The sequence below is a fragment of the Phyllobates terribilis genome, unplaced genomic scaffold (assembly GCF_046119375.1).
Source record: "Phyllobates terribilis strain yellow unplaced genomic scaffold, ASM4611937v1 Scaffold_61__1_contigs__length_8056638, whole genome shotgun sequence".
NCBI classification, from domain to species: Eukaryota; Metazoa; Chordata; class Amphibia; order Anura; family Dendrobatidae; genus Phyllobates; species Phyllobates terribilis.
In genome coordinates, this window is record NW_027362821.1 from 6,903,728 (window position 1) to 6,928,712 (window position 24,985).

General features: G+C 45.0%; 1 protein-coding gene across 1 annotated transcript in view; it reads left to right on the plus strand.

Moving 5' to 3' along the window:
- Positions 1 to 1,039: 1,039 nt before the first annotated feature.
- Positions 1,040 to 24,985, plus strand: part of LOC141192447 (uncharacterized) — a 35,993-nt gene continuing 12,047 nt past the window's right edge. The window contains exons 1-5 of the mRNA XM_073661979.1: positions 1,040 to 1,114; positions 24,211 to 24,359; positions 24,489 to 24,593; positions 24,676 to 24,799; positions 24,883 to 24,980. Coding sequence (XP_073518080.1) covers positions 24,282 to 24,359; positions 24,489 to 24,593; positions 24,676 to 24,799; positions 24,883 to 24,980 — 405 coding nt within the window. The 5' untranslated portion in view covers positions 1,040 to 1,114; positions 24,211 to 24,281. The remainder of the gene's footprint in view (positions 1,115 to 24,210; positions 24,360 to 24,488; positions 24,594 to 24,675; positions 24,800 to 24,882; positions 24,981 to 24,985) is intronic.

Consider the following 24,985-nt stretch of genomic DNA (forward strand, 5'->3'; position numbering starts at 1 on the left):
CAGGATGTCACACCCCACCCCTTATAATGCCCCATAAAGGAGGTCACCCCCCCTTATAATGCCCCATGCAGGATGTCACACCCCCCCCTCCCCACCCCACCATATAATGCCCCATGCCTCCATACAATAAAAAAAATCAAATACTCACCTCACTTCTCCTTACCTGCTGCCGCTGCTCCAGACTCCTCAGCGACTTACCACTCTGCGCTGTGACGGCTCAGGAGAGAGCGTGGTGTAAAGACGTCACAATGCAGCAGCCGCGGAAGAGACCGGATCTGCTGCGGAGGCACAGGGAGAGGTAAGTATTGTGCTGGCTGCCGGGGCCCTGAGCAAGCGGGGGTGGGGCGGGCGCTGGCACCACTCTCCTCCGCTCACAGGTCCCATAGCGCAGCGGGGTGCCCGACGGCAAGTGGGCCCCCCACCTGCTCAGGGCCCGGGTCCGCCGGGTGCTGACACCGGCCCTGCCCATTACACCCTCAGATGACTTCCCTGGTGGGTACAGTGTCTGAAATGGGGTCACTTTAGGGGGTTGTATGTTCTTCACACCTTGGGGGCATAGCTATTGGCCCCCACAAGTGAGGACTGACAAACACTCACGGCTCCGCTTCGTTCACACGCGGCTCCGCTTCGTTCACACGCGGCTCCGCTCCGTACGCCTTGTACACGCGCGGCTCCGCTCAGTACGCCTCATACACGTGCGGCTCCGCTCAGTACGCCTCGTACACGCGCGGCTCCGCTCAGTACGCCTCGTACACGCGCGGCTCCGCTCAGTACGCCTCGTACACGCGCGGCTCCGCTCAGTACGCCTCGTAAACGCGCGGCTCCGCTCAGTACGCCTCGTACACGCGCGGCTCCGCTCCGTATGCCTCGTACACACTCGGCTCTGCTCCGTACACCCCGTACACACGCGGCTCTGCTACATCCACACTGTAAACCCCTCCTGACCCCACACATAAACTTCAGCTCATCCAGCACCATGACAACCAGCACAGCAGAGTCCGGCATCCACTGAGGCCCCTGATCATGTGACCCCTGACTCCTCCCCTCCTGTGACCTCATCACAGGTCCTGTGCACAGAACAGCCATATATGTGGTGGCGGCTCTGCAGGTGGAGGTATGTGGAGATCCCCCATTACTGGACGCAGGGGGCATTAACCCCTTCAGCATGGAGACGCTTTTGGGGTCTTGTGTTGCCCCTTTATAAGAATCATAAGGTTTTTGTTCTGTTTCCTGTAATAGATACATACGACCCAACTATGGATACAGGAAGGGAGGAAATGTATCGTTCTCATAGTACAGGGCTCCTTTACTGGCCCCACAGTGTAATGCCCCCATTATGCCCCTTATGCAGTATGTATGATGCCCCCACAGTGTAATGCCCCCATTATGCCCCTTATGCTCTGGCTCGGGATAGCACGCGTGCTGGGTCACGCGTGCAATAGATTTGAAGTGCAATAGTTAAAATTGCAGTTATACATGACAGTTGGACAGGGCAGGAGACAGGTAAGGTGCATAAGATATTCATACAAACATGCTTCTCGGTCAGTCATACTGCATTATGCATTAGTCTTATCAATCTGCTTTTTATTTGTTTTCACTTCTGCTTTCTCACAACTCGCCTGCCCTTTAACACATTTTGTGCACTCTCCCTATATCAACCCCTCCCTTCTCCCCTCTCCCATGTATAACTCTGAGGCTCTACTGACATTCCTCACCCACTGCAAGCCATCCTCTACCTCCATACAGCACTCAAAACGTTCATACAAATCATTAGACCACCTGCTCTTTCTCTTCTTTCTCCTTTTACTAGTCGCAGGAAACATCTCCCCCAACCCTGGGCCCCCCTCCACTAGCCTACATTACTCTCCTCCAGCTGCATATAGAAACCCTGCTAATTTTATTAACGTTCAGTGCATGCCCTCTCTTATCGATTTCCATTGTGCTCTCTGGAACGCACGGTCTGTGTGTAACAAACTAACTTACATCCATGATTTTTTCCTCTCTAATTCCATTAAGCTTCTGGCTATCACAGAAACCTGGATTCAGCAGCCAGACACCACCGCTGCTGCTGCTCTCTCGTTTGGTGGGCTGAAATTTTCACATACCGCCAGACCTGGCAACAGACAGGATGGAGGTGTTGGTCTGCTCCTTTCCTCACAATGTGTTTTCCAGGTCATCCCCCCCCAGTTCCCTCACTTGTTTCCTTCCTTTGAAGTCCACACCATCAGACTCTTTAAACCCTTCTCCCTGCGAATGGCAATTGTGTATCGCCCTCCAGGCTCCTCCCGCCAGTTCTTGGATCACTTTGCCACCTGGCTTCCTCACTTTCTATCCTGTGACATCCCCACCCTCATCATGGGCGACTTTAACATCCCCATCGATGATCCCCTCTCCCAATCTGCCTCTCATCTACTTTCTCTAACCTCTTCATTCCGTCTCTCACAGTTTACTAATTCTCCTACCCATGAAGACGGGAATACTCTGGACCTGTTTTTTTCCAGTCTCTGCTTGCTGGATGACTTTACCAACTCCCCTCTCCCGCTCTCGGACCACAACCTTCTTTCCTTCTCTGTTAAGAATTGTCTCCTCACCCGGGACACCCCCACTTACCACACTTATAGGAATACACGTACCATTAATACCCAGCAGCTTATGAACAATCTCCACACATCTTTAGCCCCCATCTCCTCCTTCTCCTGTCCAGACTTAGCATTGTCACACTACAATAATACACTGAAGAGTGCCCTAGATGAAGCAGCTCCTTCTACTCGCAGAAAGATCCGACGCTGGCAACGGCAGCCCTGGCACACGATGCAAACACGTTTTCTTCAACGTTGCACAAGGTGTGCTGAGCGTCAGTGGAGAAAATCTCTTTTAGCAGAGGACTTCATCCACTATAAATTCATGCTCAAAACCTATAACTCTGCCCTTCATCTGGCCAAACAATCCTACTTCACCACCCTCATCACTTCAATGTCCAACAATCCAAAACGACTTTTCTAAACCTTAAACTCCCTCCTGAAACCTAAAGCACAGGCCCCCACCACCAACCTCAGCGGGGAGGATCTGGCCACTTATTTCTTTGAAAAAATCAACCACATCCATGAGGACATCTCAGCCCAATCTCCTCAGTGCCTGGATCCCCTTCCCTGCCGCACTTCAAGCTCACTTGCCATCTTTGAGCCTGTCACAGAAGAAGAAGTTACCCAGCTCCTCGCTTCTTCTCGGCCTACAACTTGCAACAGTGACCCCATTCCTTCACATCTCTTGCAGTCCCTCTGACCGATGGTCACCACTCACCTGACTAAAATATTTAACCTCTCTCTTTCTTCAGGTATCTTTCCCTCCTTATTTAAACATGCCATCATAACGCCTTTACTTAAAAAGCCATCCCTAGACCAGAATTGCGCTGCTAGCTACAGACCTGTCTCTAATCTTCCTTTCATCTCTAAAGTCCTGGAACGCTTGGTCCACTCCCATCTAATCCGCTATCTCTCTGATTAACTCTCTCCTTGACCCTCTACAATCTGGTTTCCGCTCCTTACACTCCACTGAAACTGCCCTCAGTAAAGTCTCTAATGATCTACTAACAGCCAAATCCAAAGGTCACTGCTCCCTGCTGATTCTCCTGGATCTCTCTGCAGCATTTGACACTGTGGATAACCAGCTCCTCCTCACTATGCTCCGCTCTATAGGTCTCAAGGAAACCGTTCTCTCCTGGTTCTCCTCCTACCTCTCTGACTGCTCCTTCACTGTATCTTTTGCCGACTCCTCTTCCCCTCCTCATCCCCTTACTATCGGGGTTCCGCAGGGCTCAGTCCTAGGCCCCCTCCTCTTCTCTCTATACATTGCCCCAATGGACAAACAATCAGCAGATTTGAGTTCCAGTATCATCTCTATGCTGATGACACCCAATTATGCACTTCTTCCCCTGACATCACCCCTACCCTAATACAAAATACCAAGGATTGTTTGTCTGCTGTGTCTAGCATGATGTCCTCCCTCTATCTTAAACTGAATCTCTCCAAAACTGAACTTCTTGTGTTTCCCCCCTCTACTAACCTAACTCTACCTAACATCGAAATTACCTTGGAGGGTTCAACCATAACTCCCAAGCAGCACGCCCGCTGCCTTGGGGTCATATTCGACACTAACCTTTCCTTTACTCCCTATCTCCGATCACTCACTCGCTCTTGTCACCTGCATCTTAAAAACATCTCCAGAATCCAATCTTTTCTCACTTTTGAAAATGCTAAAACTCTTACTGTCGCTCTTATTCACTCTCGTCTGGACTACTGCAACTCTCTTCTGATCGGTTTCCCTCTTACCAAAATTTCCCCTCTCCAATCTGTCCTGAATGCGGCAGCCAGGGTCATATTTCTGTTCAGCCGCTTCACTGATGCCTCCACCTTGTGCCAGTCATTACACTGGTTACCCATTCGCTACAGGGTCCACTATAAACTCATTGCTCTCACCCACAAAGCTCTCCACAGTTCTGCACCACCTTATATCTCCTCTCTCATCTCAGTCTATCATCCTACACGTGCCCTCCGTTCCACAAATGACCTAAGACTAACATCCCCCATAATCCGAACCTCGCACCTCCATCTCCAAGACTTCTCTCGTTCTGCGCCAGTTCTCTGGAATGCTCTACCCCAGACGATCCGATTGATGCCTAGCCCCGATGTCTTCAAGCGCGCTTTAAAAACCCATCTCTTTAAACAAGTCTACCACCTCAAATACCCAGTAAGCTAACTTTCCCCTGTTCCCTCCTAAATACTATTCAGAATCGGCCCCCTACTGATCATCTGTCTCTACACCCTCCATGCACACGATAACTGCACTCGGTAATTGAGTATTGCACTTGAACATACAGGCTGATGACCGGATCATACAGCTTTATATGATAATCCCGACTTATTATAATTGCCAGACCTGAAATAACAAGCACTTTCCACCTATTGTGTCCCCCCATTTCCTTGTACAATGTAGGCTTGCGAGCAGGGACCACACTCCTGATGTACTGTAACTGTTAAACTGTCTCACCTTGTATTGAATTTATTGTTTGTACATGTCCCCGCTTAATTGCAAAGTGCTGCGGAATATGTTGGCGCTATATAAATAAAAATTATCATTATTATTATTATTATGCAGTATGTATGATGCCCCCACACAGTGTAATGCCCCCATTATACCCCTTATGCAGGATGTATGATGCCCCCACACAGTGTAATGCCCCCATTATGCTCCTTATTGAGGATGTATGATGCCCCCCACCCAGTGTAATGCCCCCATTATGCCCCTTATACAGTATGTATGATGCCCCCATTTTGCCCCTTATGCAAGATGTATGATGCCTCCACCCAGTATAATGTTCCTCCAGTACTGCCTGACTACCTGAAGTTGGAATAATCCCTCTGGAGTTGGTTTTCCCTTTCCCTGCTCCCCTCCATGTGGACCCTCGAGCATGTATACATGCATGTAGTGGAGCAGGCCTTACTAGATATCGAGGCTTATTACAGTAATATACAGTATGAGGATGGTATCAGAGGAGAAAGACATTTCTTGAAATCGAGATCAATAGAGTGTAGCAGACATAATGATTTCATGGAGGATCTTCTAAAATTCACTCTTACTCATAACTTCTTTATTTTTGACAGGCAGTACTTCCACCAGCTCACGGGTACTGCGATTGGGAGCCCCTGTGCCCCCTCATATGCTAACTAGGGTTGAGTGAGTATGTTCTGTCCGAGTATGCTCGGGCCGAGCTCCGAGTATTTACAGCTGCTCGGTGATAAGGTTAAATCGCTCCCGTGTGCATGATTTGCAACTGTTTGACAGCTTTATTACATGTAAGGAATGTCTATTTCTTACACATTCCTCACATGTAATAAAACTGTCAAACAGTTGCAAATCATGCACACGGGAGTGATTTAACCTTATCACCGAGCAGCTGTAAATACTTGGAGCTCGGCCCGAGCATACTCGGCGAAAGGGTTAATAGAACATACTCGCTCAACACTAATGCTAACCTTTTCCTGTGCTGGTGGGAGGAATCCACAATATCCAGGGATGATGATAAGTGGTGGCAGCCATATATTGGGGTATGGTACAAATATATTGACTACATTTTAATCATCTGGTCAGGGGCGAGTGAACAATCTTTTGAATGTGTCAGGGAACTCAACATCAATAGAGTGGGCCTGAGATTTATATCTGAATTTAATTATTACCAGTTGCCTTTCCTGGATGTACTAATCTAGATAGAACGGGATGGGACCCTAGGGACACTCATCTACCATAAACCTATAAGCACTAATAAACTATTGAAGTGGGATAACCACCACCCCCATCCCCATAAAAAGAGGAATACCCAGGGGCCAATTTTTATGGTTGAGAAGGTACTGCCATAATGTCACAGATTTTAATATACAGGCAATAGACCTGAACACAAGATTCAGGGAAAAAGGGTACTCCTGGTACATTTTGGACTCCGCATCATCGTTTGCAAAAAAATGGGAGAGACAGACACTCCTCCATACCTAACCAAGAGACCAAGAAAAAGATGGGATAACACGAGTAAGAAAAACTTATGACAATCAGAGTGACCGTATCTTTAATATCCTCAGAAAACACTGGGATAAACTTATGGCTGACCCGGCCCTGAGGGTGCTGTGGGATCTACTCCCACAATAACTTTCAGAAAGGGTTGGTCCATTAGGGACCATTTAGTGCATAGTTTCTACAAAATACCTGCACCCAAGGGGACTTGGCTAGATAAAAGAATCTGCTGTTTCTTTAGATGTGGAGAATGTTGTACATGTAATTGGATGAGACCATGTAAATCTTTCTCGAGTTCCTCCACGAGTAAAATCTTTTTACCAGTGGGATTATTCCAACTGTAAAACCTCAGGATTTGTATATATGGCCACATGCACCTGCCCCCTAGATTATGTATGCAAGACCAAGAGGCAGTCTAGGAAGAGAGTGGGGGATCATTTGGGCGATATACACCATGGTCGGGACACCTCATTAGCGAGACACATGAACAGTGTACATCGAGGTCAAACCGGAGACATCTCCTTTTGTATCATTGAGATGGTTAAACCCAATGTGAGGGGAGGTGATCACAATACATGTATCCTCAAAAAAGAAAGTGAGTGGATTTTTAGACTGGATTCACGAGCCCCTAAGGGACTCAATGAGCAAATTTCCTTTGCCTGTTTTGTGTGAATACAGCCCCATTCTGGATAACATTTTTGGATTTTATACTCTACCCATTGCTACTCAGTTCCCTGTGAATGGGGTTCACATATTGTTGTACTTCATCGAGATATCTGAGCTTCTATATCAGAATTATTTCTTATCAGTTATATCCCACATCTACTATTTCATAATTAACAAGTGTGGTGTTCCTTGTGTATCTCTATGCAATAAGGGTCAAATTTGACCATTTAGGAATATACTGTGGGCCACCATCCCATATTTTATGTCGTGATAAAGTAGATCTACGTGCCTATTGCATGATGGGAGGATGTGCAATACTTGCTTTAGTCTCCCATGACGCTGATCTCAGAGAGAGGATTTTTCTATGTTGGTGGAATGCAATCCAATACCATTATGCGCTCTGGTGTGGAACGCATGCTTCCGGACATGCGCAGTCGCAGATAGGAGACTGTGATGCACTCCGGCATGGAACGCACATGTTCGGGCACGTTAGAGCTTTCTGCCCGCCCTTCTCCGTTGTTTTGTGCTGAATTATGGGGAATACTTGAGAATTTATTTTTGTTCTGTCTTTAGTTGATCCCACTGATACATCAGATTAGTCCTCAGAGAATTATAATTAGAGGAACCCATGGACACATTAGGATTTGTGAAGCTGACCTCCGCTCTCCTCTATTTCCTTTGAATTTATTGTGTGACCTGTATTTCAGAACAGTAGCTCTTGGTTTGTTTCACTTCCATGTGTAAATTGAATTTGACTCGTGCTCTTTGATATCTCTTTCAAACTTAGTTTTTTTGATGTCTGAGATCCATCCTCCAGACTTTGTAAATTCTTTTGCATATTTTGTTTGAGTTTTGTATCCAAAAAGGCTTCTACACTGGGCGGAAAACTTTCACCTAGTTTTTTTTCAAGAAACAAATATCAAACACAATGTGACTTGATTATCCTTTATAAACTTATCTTTATTAAGTTTTGAAAAGGAAATACAAATACAAACGCCGGGTACTAGTTGTGCAACAAGTAGTAGGTCAAACATGACCCCATAACCATAACAATAACCAGTATTTCCACAACATTTGAAAACAAAATGAAATAATTAAACACAATACAAAGTAGAGTCACTAGTAGTGCATTGGTTCAATGTGTTTTAGGATATACCAGCGTAGTGACTCAGACTTAAACCTGAAGTCATTACATATTCATGTGGATTAACATACACTGCTCAAAAAAATAAATGGAACACTTAAACAACAGAATATAACTCCAAGTACAGTACAGACCAAAAGTTTGGACACACCTTATCATTTAAAGATTTTTCTGTATTTTCATGACTTTGAAAATTGTACATTCACACTGAAGGCATCAAAACTATGAATTAACACATGTGGAATTATATACTTAACAAAAAAGTGTGAAACAACTGAAAATATGTCTTATATTCTAGGTTCTTCAAAGTAGCCACCTTTTGCTTTGATGACTGCTTTGCACACTCTTGGCATTCTCTTGATGAGCTTCAAGAAGTAGTCACCGGAAATGGTCTTCCAACAATCTTGAAGGAGTTCCCAGAGATGCTTAGCACTTGTTGGCCCTTTTGCCTTTACTCTGCTGTCCAGCTCACCCTTTACCATCTCGATTGGGTTCAGGTCTGGTGACTGTGGAGGCCAGGTCATCTGGCGTAGCACCCCATCACTCTCCTTGGTCAAATAGCCCTTACACAGCCTGGAGGCGTGTTTGGGGTCATTGTCCTGTTGAAAAATGGTCCAACTAAACGCAAACCGGATGGAATAGCATGCCGCTGCAAGATGCTGTGGTAGCCATGCTGGTTCAGTATGCCTTCAATTTTGAACAAATCTCCAACAGTGTCACCAGCAAAGCACCCCCACACCATCACACCTCCTCCTCCATGCTTCACGGTGGGAACCAGGCATGTAGAGTCCATCCGTTCACCTTTTCTGCGTCGCACAAAGACACGGTGGTTGGAACCAAAGATCTCAAATTTGGACTCATCAGACCAAAGCACAGATTTCCACTGGTCTAATGTCCATTCCTTGTGTTCTTTAGTCCAAACAAGTCTCTTCTGCTTGTTGCCTGTCATTAGCAGTGGTTTCCTAGCAGCTATTTTACCATGAAGGCCTGCTGCACAAAGTCTCCTCTTAACAGTTGTTGAAGAGATGTGTCTGCGGCTAGAACTCTGTGTGGCATTGACCTGGTCTCTAATCTGAGCTGCTGTTAACCTGCAATTTCTGAGGCTGGTGACTTGGATATACTTATCCTCAGAAGCAGAGGTGACTCTTGGTCTTCCTTTCCTGGGGCGGTCCTCATGTGAGCCAGTTTCTTTGTAGCGCTTGATGGTTGTTGCAACTGCACTTGGGGACACTTTCAAAGTTTGCCCAATTTTTCGGACTGACTGACCTTCATTTCTTAAAGTAATGATGGCCACTCGTTTTTCTTTACTTAGCTGCTTTTTTCTTGCCATAATGCAAATTCTAACAGTCTATTCAGTAGGACTATCAGCTGTGTATCCACCTGACTTCTCCACAACACAACTGATGGTCCCAACCCCATTTATAAGACAAGAAATCCCACTTATTAAACCTGACAGGGCACACCTGTGAAGAGAAAACCATTTCCGGTGACTACCTCTTGAAGCTCATCAAGAGAATGCCAAGAGTGTGCAAAGCAGTCATCAAAGCAAAAGGTGGCTACTTTGAAGAACCAAGAATATAAGACATATTTTCAGTTGTTTCACACTTTTTTGTTTAGTATATAATACTACATGTGTTAATTCATAGTTTTGATGCCTTCAGTGTGAATGTACAATTTTCAATCTTTAAATGAGAAGGTGTATCCAAACTTTTGGTCTGTACTGTACATCAAACTTCTGTGAAATCAAACTGTCCACTTAGAAAGCAACACTGATTGACAATCAATTTCCCATGCTGTTGTGCAAATGGAATAGACAATAGATGGAAATTATTGGCAATTATCAAGACACACTCAATAAAGGAGTGGTTCTGCAGGTGGGGACCACAGACCACATCTCAGTACCAATGCTTTCAGGCTGATGTTTTGGTCACTTTTGAATGCTGATTGTGCCTTCACACTCGTGGTAGCATGAGACGGACTCTACAACCCATAGAAGTTGCTCAGGTAGTGCAGCTCATCCAGGATGGCACATCAATTCGAGCTGTGGCAAGAAGGTTTGCTGTGTCTGTCAGCGTAGTGTCCAGAGGCTGGAGGCGCTACCAGGAGACATGGAGGGGGCCGTAGGAGGGCAAAAACCCAGCAGCAGGACCGCTACTTCTGCTTTTGTTCAAGGAGGAATAGGAAGAGCTCTGCCAGAGCCCAGCAGGCCACAAATGTGCATGTGTCTGCACAAACAGTTAGAAACCGACTCCATGAGGGTGGTATGAGGGCCCGACGTCCACAGATGGGGGTTGTGCTCACAGCCCAACACCGTGCAGGACGCTTGGCATTTGCCACAGAACACCAGGATTGGCAAAGTCGCCACTGGCGCCCTGTGCTCTTCACAGATGAAAGCAGGTTCACACTGAGCACATGTGACAGACGTGACAGAGTCTGGAGACGCTGTGGAGAGCTATCTGCTGCCTGCTACATGCTTCAGCATAACTGGTTTAGCAGTGGGTCAGTAATGGTGTGGGGTAGCATTTCTTTGGAGGGCCGCACAGCCCTCCATGTGCTCACCAGAGGTAGCTTGACTGCCATTAGGTACTGAGATGAGATCCTCAGACCCCTTGTGAGACCATATGCTGGTGCGGTTGGCCCTGGATTCCTCCTAATGCAGGACAAAGCCAGACCTCATGTGGCTGGAGTGTGTCAGCAGTTCCTGCAAGATGACGGCATTGAAGCTATGGACTGGCCCGTCTATTCCCCAGACCTGAATCCGATTGAGCTCATCTGGGACATCATGTCTCGCTCCATCCACCAACGTCACATTGCACCACAGACTGTCCAGCAGTTGGCGGTAGTCCAGGTCTGGGAGGAGATCCCACAGGAGACCATCCGCAACCTCATCAGGATCATGCCCAGGCATTGTAGGGAGGTCATACAGGCACGTGGAGGCCACACACAATACTGAGCCTCATTTTGACTTGTTTTAAGGACATTACATCAAAGTTGGATCAGCCTCTAGTGTGTTTTTCCACTTTAATTTTGGGGGTGTAAAAAATGAGTAGTTAAAACCAAAAACACAAATTCAAACAAAGATAAAGGAAAGTGGGGGAAGGGATGTATGGGTAAGAGGGTTAGGGTAATATCAGAGGGGCTCCTGAAGTATAGACTTAAGCCCCATCACACTAAGCGAGATTGCTAGCGAGATCGCTGCTGAGTCAAAAGTTTTGTGATGCAACAGCGACTTCAGCATCGATCTCGCTACGTTTGACACATAGCAGCGACCAGGGCCATGCTGTGAGATCGCTGGTCGTGTCGAAATGGCCTGGACCAATTTTTGATCGTTGAGGTCCCACTGGGTAGCATGCATCGGTATGTTTGACACCTTACCAACGACCTCGTTGGCGACTCAGAACTGGGAAGTCGTTTTCTTATCGAGGTCTGAATCGTCAGAGTAGCTGCTATGTGACAGGGTCCCAACGACCGTCAACATCGTTATGCAGGTCCCTATGGGTCACCGTATCGTTGCTGCGTCGTTAGGAAGATCTGACTGTTTGACATCTTACCAGGGACCACATAGCGACGCAGTAACGATCCCTGCCAGGTCGTATCGTTGTCGGGATCGCTCTAGCATCGCGAAGTGTAACGGTACCTTTAGTTTTCCCCTATGAGGTCAAGGTAATCAGAGGAAGATTTAAACTCCAACCAGTAGAACCATGTTTTATAAAATTTATCATGGGAGTTATTGATCGTATAGGTGAGCTCCTCCGTTAACATAATCGCATTTATTTTGCAGAACCATAGTGAGATTGTCGGGATATTGTTACTTTTTTATAGCGAGGGAATACATGCTCTAGCAGATGTGATGAAGTGTCTCAGTATCGAGTTTTTATATGTTTTTAAAGGGATGTTGCTGTGATGGAGAAGGACGAAAGCTGGGTCAAGGTCTGAAATAAGATCAGTAAATTTACTAATCATTAGTAGTACTTTTCCCCAGAAAGGAGAAAGGAGTTTACAGGTCCAGAAAATATGTAGTAGGTCACCCTCCTCCTCCCCACATGTCCAACACATGGGACTAGCATCTGGGAATATAGAGTGTAGGCGAGTTGGGACCCTATACCACAGAGAAAGCAGTTTATAGCGAGCTGATTGATGATTTGTGTGTCAAGGTTAAGATTCGCTTCCACTGATCCCTCGTTAAGGTGCAACCCAGATCTCTCTCCCATTGAGATTGGAAGCGTGTTTTAGACTGGTCCAGTGGTTCAATCAGTAGGGAGTACGAGAGTGACAAAGTGTGTCTTTATGGGCCAGTATTTGGCGACTTGGTTATCTTATAAGGTTTTTTTTTAAATGTGGACATACACCCTGTAAAACATGCAACTATGTTAATAAAGCTGACACATTTGAAGAAAATCTAACGGGACAGCAATTTGCAATACACAATTTCATCAGTTGTAACACTATAGGGGTCATCTATTTAATAGAGTGTATAGAGAGTTAATTACAATATGCGGGATGCACGTCAGATCTGCTAAAAAAATGTATTAGACAATCATTAAACGTGTCTGTGGTTTCAAGACACTTTTCACAAAAACATAAAGGGGATATCAGATCCTTCAGATATTAGGAATAGAAAAGGCTTATAAACCATTAAGAGGTGGAGATATGAAAAGAAAAATGTTAAATAGAAAGTCATATTGGATATTTAAATTACACACTAGAGCCCCACAGGGAATAAACATCAGACCGGATTAATATTACAGTGCAATTAATTGTATTTGTCTTTGATTTCCAGTGATTTTATTGAATGTCTCATGCATGAGTTGTATTTGTGTATTATCTTTTACTTCCATACAATACAGGGTTAAATTTTCTGAGAAGTACTCAGTAATCAATGGACACCCAGGAAAGGGAAGGATATAAAAGTATCACAGAGACTCACATGTTGTAAATCAGGAATAAGCATTGGTTTGGTCGGCACTTGGTGGTATGCCATCACAGCAGTTTTTATGAATTCACAATAAATGTGAGGTTTTAACAATATAGAGAATGCTGGAGAATCCATCTCTCCTCCTTTCTCTACTTGAACCTTGAAATGTCCCTGACCAGGGCGGCTCCATGCCGTGATCTTCAGACAACGTACATTGAATAAACAGTGAGCTGACCTCCCTCTCCATTTTACCATTATATGCATGTTTTCCCTATAGTGACAAATATTTATTTTTGCTAAAACTGTGATATTTTCACTTTAAAACTTTTTTTAAACTTTTTTTTAACAACTCTCCTTAGTGCGATCATACAACATACAAGTCTCTGATTGCTCCGGTGATGACTGTACTACTGTAGTGCCGTGTATTATCACTGCCTGTGCAATAGTAACATCCCCATACACATGAGATAAGTGTTGGCTGAGCGGTCATTTGGCAGACGGCTATCTCTCCCGACTCCCCCATACACACAAATATTCCAGCTTTCCTGTGGTTTGTATGACTGACTGTAGGGAGGCCCCCTATAGCCAACCAAAACCCCCAAAATCAGTGCTTCCATGCAACTGTAGTCAAATGTTTATGGGGTCGTTAAAAGGTAACTTTTGGAACGCTGCCTCTGGCCCGGCCTAATAGACTTTCATACATTGCAGGCCCAGACACCATTATTAGGCATTTCAGTATTATAGGAACTAGTCAGCCCCCTACTATCGAGTACTTGGGGAGGAAGGGCATTCACCCGAACTCTGTCACACCTTCTTAGATGCCATGTTTGCTTTTTGCAGGAGCAAGTGGTTAAACTGCCAGGGATTTTATCCCTGTGATGTACATCTATGTTCTGGTGCCCAAAACAGTTCATATAAAACCAAAAACAAATGTTTAACGTGTTAAAAGAGGACAAAATGTGTCTTCTGATTTTTGCATGTTTTTTTTTTTTACAAGAATTGTTGGGGCAAATTGTCTCTTCAAACATTTTAATATCTCCTTTTTTCTGGGGTTTTTCTTGTAATATAGGAAAGCCTAAGGCCAGAAATAAACCCCATAATACACTATACATGTAGGCTTTAGTATCAAATCATTTCTGTCTGCCGTGTTTGTGCAAACAAAACAGCTTTTATAAAAGCCTCAAACTTCTGTGTGTGAATCAGACATGAGATCTAACGTGATAGAAGATGACAGTCCGGTGAAGATGGGAAACATTCATATAGACGGCCGGTGGTGATGTAGTCAGTGACGGACTGTGGTCAAATATGGTTTTATAGCCGTAGTAGAAGATGTTGCCTCATCATGAAGTAGTTGTTTCTCATGTCACGTGAAATAAATATCTCCTGCAGAATTGCTAATGTCAATGACAGTATAAGATAATAACCGCTGCACTACCGGACAGAGGTGCTCGAGTTTGGTCCAAACCTGTACTGTAACTGAGAATAACCTCGGCACTCAATGGTTCTTATAGAAAAATGTTTTTTTAATGCAGTCCAAAAACAAAAGTAAACGTTTCGGTCAATCTGACCTTCATCACTAACTGTTGGAAATAGCACAAAGAACAAAACAATAAATAAATGAATAATAATACATAATAAAATAAAAAAGCATATACAAATGGATCATAGCACAATAACATGATATCTCTTGTTTAACATGAACAATAAACATGCTGTCAAACAGTGTATAATATTTCGTCAAACCCCATTAATGCGGATACAACATCATAGTATAGAGCAAGTATATATACAAATTGAAGAGAGGTGACACCTACTAGACTGCTGGATGGTGTTCAAAGGTAGGAATTCAAAAGTCTGGAAATATGGTGACACTGGTTGCTTGGGTCTGCAGAAAGGAGCAGAGAGTGGCAGACTCAGAGTTAACCGCTGAGAGGGACTGTAGAGGCAGAGATACCCAGAATAGAGCTGGACGTAGCATACCTGTGACCCCTAGTTCCTGGTTATAAGTTGGTACTGCACGTAGTGGCTTAGAGGAACGCGGTGTCCACCGCTAGTTCCTGGTACTGTGCGCGTTGTCAGGGGCAGGATGGTATCTAAAGGCGGGGGGGCTTGAATAGTGAGGGTGGCTGACCAATTGCCGCCAATCCCACAGGGCTGTGTAGTGTGAACTCCGGAAGTGCACGTGTGTCGTCACTGGAAGTGACTCGCTGCTCCCAAGAAGCTGTGCGTTCCGCAGGCCAGTGTAAATGCATTTCAGTGAGTCGGAAGTTTGAGGGAGAGAGAACATGCGTTTCACCAGTATAGAACATAAGACCCAATGGGCATGAGCCTGATCCAGGAGAGGGGACAAGAGTGTGCCAGAGAGGAATAATCTGCAATAAAGGAGACAATATATGAGTAGGATATGGAGAACAAAACATGTATATTATTGACCTATTCAAATTGAAGACCACATTTCCAAACGTAAAATACATTTCAACATCGGGTCACATAAGATCCCTTGGTGACAAGTTTCTCTATACCAATTGTTCAATGAGAACCCAACTCCAAACATAAAAAAAAACCTTGTATAAAGGCCAGTAGGTCATAGTCCCTATTAAGGCCTTTCGGCTCTAGGGACTGTAATTCATGAATCCAGTAGGCTTCTCTACGTTTGAGAAGGCTCACTCGGTCGCCCCCCCGACGTGGTTTAAAAACTTGTTCCAATACCTGGTATTTGACTTGAGAAATACTATGTCCTGCCGTGATAAATTGTTGAGGAACGGGTAACATTAGGTTTTTGCACAGAATTGTGGACTTGTGCTTTGAAATCCTATCCCTTATGGGCTGTGTCGTCTCCCTCACATAGATTCGGCCGCATGGTCATTTAATAAGATATACCACATATGAACTGTCACATGTAAAGTATCCTTTGATATTGTATATCTTGCCAGTTTGTGAGTGATGAACAATGCTACCCCTGAGGACATTGTTGTATTGACGACATTGGAGACATGGGAATGTGCCCATTTTGGGATTGTGCAATAACCGTTGTGCGAGACCTTGGTGCGCTGCGCCCAAATCGGCACGTACCAGAGAGTCTCTAATATTGGCTGCTCTCTTAAAACACGGTAGGAAGGGTTGTTGGAATGCAGGGATCGTGGTATAGCCGGTTTGTAAGATGTTCCTGTGTTTCCTAATGGTTTTATGTAAGATGTAGGTGAAGGGGTGGAACGTGTGAACGAAGGGGATTCTGTCCTTAGTGTTTGGACGATCAGTTCTGGAATTCGACGCCTAGGGATGCAAGAAGCTAGGTGGATAGCCTCGTTCAGTTAATCTGGTCGACATTTCTTGTAACCTCTGACTGCAGATAGTTTCACTGGACACTATCCGTTTGACCCTCTGAAATTGTGATGTAGGTATAGATTTCTTCATCAACCTTGGATGATTGCTAGAAAAGTGTAATAGGCCATTGCAATCGGTGGGCTTGGAATAGATGTCAGTTGTTAGGTGGCCCTATGTATCCTTGATCACCATGGTATCAAGGAAACTGACACGGCTTGAATCATATGTCATGGTGAAGCTCAAATCTGGCCATGCGGAGTTCAGTGTGGAGAAAAACCTCTAAGGATTCCAAGGGACCCCCCCATATGCAAAAGATGTTGTCTATGAAACGTTTCCAGAGAATGGAATGTTCTTGAAAAAGTGGATTAAAGTAGACCACCTGACTCTCGAAGGCTGACATGTATCAATTTGCATATGGGGGGGCCACAATAGAGCCCATCGCAGTGTCCTTAACTTGGAGGTAATACAGTAGGTGTCCTGGAACAAGAAATAATTATTGGTAAGAACCAAAGTGAGTAATTCATTGCACAGATCAACTACCTGTCGATCCGTGTGTGACTCAATGAGAAGATTCTATACTGTCCTGATTCCTTGGTCATGGAGAATAGATGTATATGGATTTTTTACATCAAAAGAGACTAGGATAGCCCTAGTTGGGACCTTGTTTGAGTTCAGTGAGTATAGAGAGGAAAGCTCCTGTGTCCAGTAGGAAATATGGACTCTGTTGAATGAGGGGCGTAAGGACTTTTTCAAGGAAAATAGACAATGGGGATAGAAGTGTCTCTGTGGAGGCCACAATCGGCCTCCCCGATGGATCTGTTACACTTTTGTGAATCTTAGGCAAGACGTAAAAAAACGGTGTAATAGAATGTTTCTTTGAAAGGAATTCACCTGTTTTAATTTCAATGACTCCCGCCATAATGAAGTGGTTAATGACTGAAGATATTAAAGTGCTGTATTGGGGCAGGGGATCATGGGGCAATCAGCGATGTGTAGTCTGGGCACTAAATTGACGCTCTATTTCCCTGACATAGTCACACTCAGGGCCGGCGTCAGCACCCGGGCAAGTGCCGGGGCCCTGAGCAGGCAGAGGGGCCCACTGGCGGTCGCGCAACCCGCTGGGCTATGGGCGGAGGAGAGCGGTGTCAGCGCCCGCCCTTCTCCGCCGCTTGCTCAAGGCCCCGGCAGCTGGATACTTACCTCTCCCCGTGCCTCCGCAGATCAGCTGTCTTCCTGCTCTGCGCTCCCTGTGACGTCTCAGGTCAGAGGGTGCGGTGACTTCTTTACACCGCGCCCTCCCCTGAGCCGTCACAGGGAGCGCTGAGCGGGACAACGCCGACAACGCTGGAGTTCGGACCCGAGCAGCGGGCAGCAGGTAGCAGGTAGCAGGTGAGGAGAAGGGAGGTGAGTATTTGATTTTTTTTTTAATGTATGGAGGCATGGGGCAGTATAAAGAGGGGGGGGGCATCCTCCATGGAGCATTATAAAGAGAGGGGGGGGCATCCTGCATGGGGCATTATAAAGAGGGGGGGTGACATCCTGCATGGGGCATTATAAAGAGAGGGGGGGACATCCTGCATGGGGCATTATAAAGAGGGGGGGGGAATCCTGCATGGGGCATTATAAAGAGAGGGGGGACATCCTGCATGGGGCATTATAAAGAGGGGGGGTGACATCCTGCATGGGGCATTATAAGGTGGGGAACAGCCTGCATGGGGCATTATAAAGGGGGGGGGGCAGCCTGCATAGTGCATTATGTAGGGGGGAACAGCCTGCATGGAGCATTAAAAGGGGGGGGCCTGTATGGGGCATTATGTGGGGGGCAACAGCCTGCATGGAGCATTATAAGGGGGGGGACAGCCTGTATGGGGCATTATGTGGGGGGTAACAGCCTGCATGCAGCATTATATGGGGGCCAGTATCCTGTATGGAGCGTTATAAGGGGACCGGTATCCTGTATGGAGCGTTATAAGGGGACCGGTATCCTGTATGGAGCGTTATATGGGGGCCAGTATCCTGTATGGAGTTTTATAAGGGGACCAGTATCCTGTATGGAGCGTTATATGGGGGCCAGTATCCTGTATGGAGCTTTATAAGGGGACCAGTATCCTGTATGGAGCGTTATATGGGGGCCAGTATTCTGTATGGAGCCTTATATGGGGGCCAGTATTCCGTATGGAGGCCAGTATTCCGTATGGAGCCTTATATGGGGGCCAGTATTCCGTATGGAGCCTTATATGGGGGCCAGTATTCCGTATGGAGCCTTATATGGGGGCCAGTATTCCGTATGGGGCCTTATATGGGGGCCAGTATTCCGTATGGGGCCTTATATGGGGGCCAGTATTCCGTATGGGGCCTTATATGGGGGCCAGTATTCCGTATGGGGCCTTATACGGGGGCCAGTATTCCGTATGGAGCCTTATATGGGGGCCAGTATTCCGTATGGAGCCTTATATGGGGGCCAGTATTCCGCATGGGGCCTTATATGGGGGCCAGTATTCCTTATGGGGCCTTATATGGGGGCCAGTATTCCGTATGAAGCGTTATATGGGGGCCAGTATTCCGTATGGAGCCTTATATGGGGGCCAGTATTCTGTGTGGAGCGATTCACCGGTTTCTGAGCTATTGTGGAATTTACAATAGATATCACTCATGTAATGTAAGAAGTGAAATCTTTGCATTGTACTATTATATATATATATATTTCTCTGCCGTATCTCTGCATCATGAATCGTGGTATGTGTTAAAGGGGCCCACTGAGACTCTTTCGCCCGGGGCCCAGAAAAACCTGGAGCCGGCCCTGGTCACACTTATTCATGACCACAATTGCTCCTCCCTTGTCGGCTGGTTTTATGACCAAATTTTTGTCCTCTTTGAGACTTCTCAAAGCCTGTTGATCAAGGGAGGACAAATTGGGTTCATAGTGTAGTTTACCCCTGTCAACTTTGGAGCATAATTCCTAAAAAGCAGTGTCCACAAAGCTGATAAACGTTTCAAGGGCATGGGTGGTCTGTAGGAGCCTTTTGTGCGGAGGCCCAAACTACTGGATGTGATGGCTATAGCTGGATTGGGATGGATGCTACTAGAGTCATTAACGCCGGACATTTCAGTTTGAGCGAAATGTGCTTTCAGGCGTAAAGAGCGGTAAAACCGCTGCAGTTCTATATCCAAGTTAAAGGTATTGTATCTATTAACTGAACAAAAGGAGAGACCTTTTTGTAGTACTGATAGCTGGGCAGTGCTAAGTGTATAAGAGGAAATATTTACCACCAGGGGCCTGCGCCTGGGACCGAGTCACCCTGATGAAGTCGGTGTTGCCTCTCATGTTTTCCGCCTCTTCTCGTCTTCTTCTTGTTGTTTGACGTCGCCTTGGTTGTCCTAAAAAATGAGAAGAAGAGACATATGGGTCTCACCTGTCTAGTTCCGATCTGGAAGAGGAAAGCTCGGTGAATGATCTGTTGAATCGATTAGGATTTCTCCCAGAGAAAGATCTGTCCTGACATCGGTAAACTCTGTTCAGATCGTAATCCTCTGTATCTCTTAAGAACTTTCTTCGTTTCCTTGCCTCAGTGTCTCTCCGATGGCGGTCAGTGTTGTCTTTGATCTTACCCTAGAGGGTTGTCAATTCTTCAGTGCTGACTGTAGAGGAGAGTCGTGACTCGATGTTTTTGATTTGGTCCTTCGTTGAGTTGATAGCCTTATGTAAAAAATCGACTGTTGGCGTCATCAAATCAAATGAACACTTATTCAAAATCAGTTCAAATTTGGTACAGTAATCCGATTGATCGGAAAACAAGGTGGGACGTATTGGCACTCTAAGCCCCCTAGGGATCCTTTGGACCCTTAGGTATTTTGTTAGAGTTTCACAGTGCTGCTCTATGTTGATCAGATGTCGGTGTTGCCTTTCCACGTCCCGGCCTCTGGTTTCCTTAGGTGGGACCCTTAGGAAGTCACTTGGTATGCTGGTTTTTGCGAGAATGGTAGATGTCTCATCCGCATTATATAAAAAGGTCAGTGATGACATATCACTGCGATGTGCAAGCATACAGGCGCAGCAGGATAAGAAAATAACCGCTGCACTACCGGACAGAGGTGCTCGAGTTGGGTCCAAATCCATACTGTAACTGAGAATAACCTAAACACTCAATGGTTCTTATAGAATTTTTTTTTTGTTTTAATGCAGTCCAAAAACAAAAGTAAACGTTTTGGTCGATTTGACCTTCATCAGTAACTGTTGGAAATAGCACAAAGAACAAAACAATAAATGAAAAAATAATAATAAATAATAAAATAAGAAAGCATATACAAATGGATCATAGCGAAATAACATGATAATATCTCTTGTTTAACCTGAGCAATAAACATGCTGTCAAACAGTGTATAATACTTCATCAAACCCCATTAATGCGGATACAACATCATAGTATAGAGCAAGTATATATACAAATTGAAGAGAGGTGACACCTACTAGACTGCTGGATGATATTCAAAGGTAGGAATTCAAAAGTGTGGAGATATGGTGACACTGGTTACTTGGGTCTGCAGAAAAGAGCAGAGAATGGCAGACTCAGAGTTATCAGCTGAGAGGGACTGTGGAGGCAGAGATAGACCGAACAGAGCTGGACGTAGCATAACTGTGACCCCTAGTTCCTGTTTATACAGTGGGTATGGAAAGTATTCAGACCCCTTTAAATTTTTTCACTCTTTGTTCATTGCAGCCATTTGGTAAATTCTAAAAAGTTCATTTTTTTCTCATTAAAGTCCACTCTGCACCCCATCTTGACTGAAAAAAACAGAAATGTAGAAATTTTTGCAAATTTATTAAAAAAGAAAAACTGAAATATCACATGGTCATAAGTATTCAGACCCTTTGCTCAGACACTCATATTTAAGTCACATACTGTCCATTTCCTTGTGATCCTCCTTGAGATGGTTCTACTTCTTCATTGGAGTTCAACTGTGTTTAATTAAACTGATAGGACTTGATTTGGAAAGGCACACACCTGTCTATATAAGACCTCACAGCTCACAGTGCATGTCAGACCAAATGAGAATCCTGAGCTCAAAGGAACTGCCCAAGGAGCTACATGGCAGCCTTCAAGAGTCAGGTGGTCTACTCTAATCCACTTTTTCAAGAACATTGCATTCTCTGGAAACGTTTAATAGAAGACATCTTTTGCATATGGGGGGGTCCCTTGGAATCCTTAGAGTTTTTTCTCCACACTGAACTCCGCATGGACAGATTTGAGCTTTACCATGACATATGATTCAAGCCGGGTTAGTTTCCTTGATACCATGGTGATCAAGGATACACAGGGCCACCTAACAACTGACCTCCATTCCAAGCCGACCGATTGCAATGGCCTATTACACTTTTCTAGCAATCATCCAAGGTTGATGAAGAAATCTATACCTACATCACAATTTCAGAGGGTCAAACGGATAGTGTCCAGTGAAACTATCTGCAGTCAGAGGTTACAAGAAATGTCGACCAAATTCACTGAATGAGGCTATCCACCTAGCTTCTTGCATCCCTAGGCGTGTAATTCCAGAACTGATCTTCCAAACACTAAGGACAGAATCCCCTTCGTTCATACGTTCGACCCCTTAGCCTCATCTTGCATAAAACCATTAGGAAACACAGGAGCATCTTACAAACCGGCTATCCCACGATCCCTGCGTTCCATCAACCCTTCCTACCGTGTTTTAAGAGAGCAACCAATATTAAAGACTCTCTGGTACGTGCCGATTTGGGCGTAGCGTACCAAGGTCCCGCACAACCGTTCTTGCAGAATCCCAAATGGGCACATTCCAATGTCGTCAATGCAACAATGTCCACAGGGTAGCATTGTTCATCACCCACAAACTGGCAAGATGTACAACATCAAAGGGTACTTTACATGTGACAGTTCATATGTGGTATATCTTATTAAATGACCATGCGGCCGAATCTATGTGGGGGAGATAACACAGCCCATAAGGGATAGGATTTCAAAGCAGAAGTCCACAATTCTGTGCAAAAACCTAATGTTACCCATTCCCCAACACTTTATCACGGCAGGACATAGTATTTCTCAATTCAAGTACCAGGTATTGGAACAAGTTTTGACACCACGTCAGAGGGGGGCGACCAAGTGAGCCTTCTCAAACGTAGAGAAGCCTTCTGGATTCATGAATTACAGTCCTTAGAGCCGAAAGGCCTTAATAGGGACTATGACCTACTGGCGTTTATATAAGGTTTTTTTATGTTTGGAATTTGGTTCTCATTGAACAATTGGTATAGAGAAACTTGTCACCCAGGGATCTTATGTGACCCTATGTTGAAATGTATTTTATGTTTGGAAATGTGGTCTTCAATTTGAATAGGTCAATAATATACATGCTTTGATCTCCATATCCTACTCAAATATTGTCTCCTTTGTTGCAGATTATTCCTCTTGTCCCCTCTCCTGGATCCTTCTCCACTCCAACAAAGGCTCTGGCTCATGCCCATGGGGTCTTATGCTCTATACTGGTGGAACGCACGTTCTCTCTCCTTTGCACTCAAACTTCCGGCTCACTGCAATGCATTTACACCGGCCTGTGGAACGCACAGCTTCTTGGGAGCAGCGCGTCCCTTCCGGTGACGTCACACGTGCACTTCCGGAGTTCACACTACACAGCACTGCGGGATTGGTCAGCCACCCTCACTATTCCCGCCCCCCCGCCTTTAGATACCATCCTGCCCCTGACAACGCGCACAGTACCAGGAACTAGCGGTGGACACCGCGTTCCTCTAAACCACTACGTGCAGCACCACTTTATAACCAGGAACTAGGGGTCACAGGTATGCTACGTCCAGCTCTATTCTGTGTATCTCTGCCTCCACAGTCCCTCTCAGCGGTTAACTCTGAGTCTGCCACTCTCTGCTCCTTTCTGCAGACCCAAGCAACCAGTGTCACCATATTTCCAGACTTTTGAATTCCTACCTTTGAACACCATCCAGCAGTCTAGTAGGTGTCACCTCTCTTCAATTTGTATATATACTTGCTCTATACTATGATGTTGTATCCGCATTAATGGGGTTTGACGAAATATTATACACTGTTTGACAGCATGTTTATTGTTCAGGTTAAACAAGAGATATTATCATGTTATTGCGCTATGATCCATTTGTATATGCTTTTTTATTTTATTATTTATTATTATTCTTTTATTTATTGTTTTGTTCTTTGTCCTATTTCCAATAGTTCTTGATTAAGGTCAGATCGACCGAAACGTTTACTTTTGCTTTTGGACTGCATTAAAAAAAAATTTTCTATAAGAACCATTGAGTGCCGAGGTTATTCTCAATGTCAATTCCAGTGTCAGAGAATTAGGTGAGAATTAGCGTTATGGAAGATGAGTCTATGAGAAACGTATTCAGCTGCAGACTCCGAGGAAGAAACTGCTCGTTGTCTGTGGCCTAAAATATATAGGTTTTATTACTAGATGTAAAGAAGAAAACTAAATACTGTAAAATAATAAATCTCCTCATATGTTTCCCCTCATTATCTCCAATAGATGTATTATTACACAGGTTATTTCTGATGTTCCATCAACTTATCTTCTTCTCATTCAGGTCTCTACAATATCAGATCCCTCAGTGAAGATCTTCTATAGAAGAGAATTTTCCTGATTTACCCATCAAAGATGGATATGGACAGAGACAAGATGGCGGAGAGGATATTACACCTCACCCTAGAGATCCTCTTCCGTATTACTGGAGAGGTGAGAGATTCTGATGACGTCACATTACATCATTCTTATCTATGGGAATAACAGATGGACAGAACTGGAGAGGTGAGGACTCTGGAAATGTCTGTAGTGAGATTTATGAATGTGTATCTCCATAACCAGAGATTAATCACGGGGCCTCCACCTCACCCCCTGATACATGAGGACATCAATGACCAGAAGATCCTAGAACTCGCCTACAAGATGATTGAGCTGCTGACTGGAGAGGTGACACTGCTGGGAATGCTGGGACATTAAACCGTAACACTATGAAGGGATCGGGGGATGACGGTATCATTGTATGTGTCAGGTTCCTATAAGGTGTCAGGATGTCGCCGTCTATTTCTCCATGGAGGAGTGGGAGTATTTAGAAGGACACAAAGATCTGTACAGGGACTTCATGATGGAGGTTCACCAGCCCCACACATCACCAGGTAATAGACAGGACTAAATACACACGGACTATAATTATCTGTATGTAAAGAATGAATTCAGTCCCTGTATATGTTTCCTCCAGATCTATCCAGTAAGAGGACAACACCAGAGAGATGTCCATGTCCTCTTCTTCCACAGGACTGTAAACAAGAAGATCCCAATGTTCCTCAGGATCATCAGGTAGA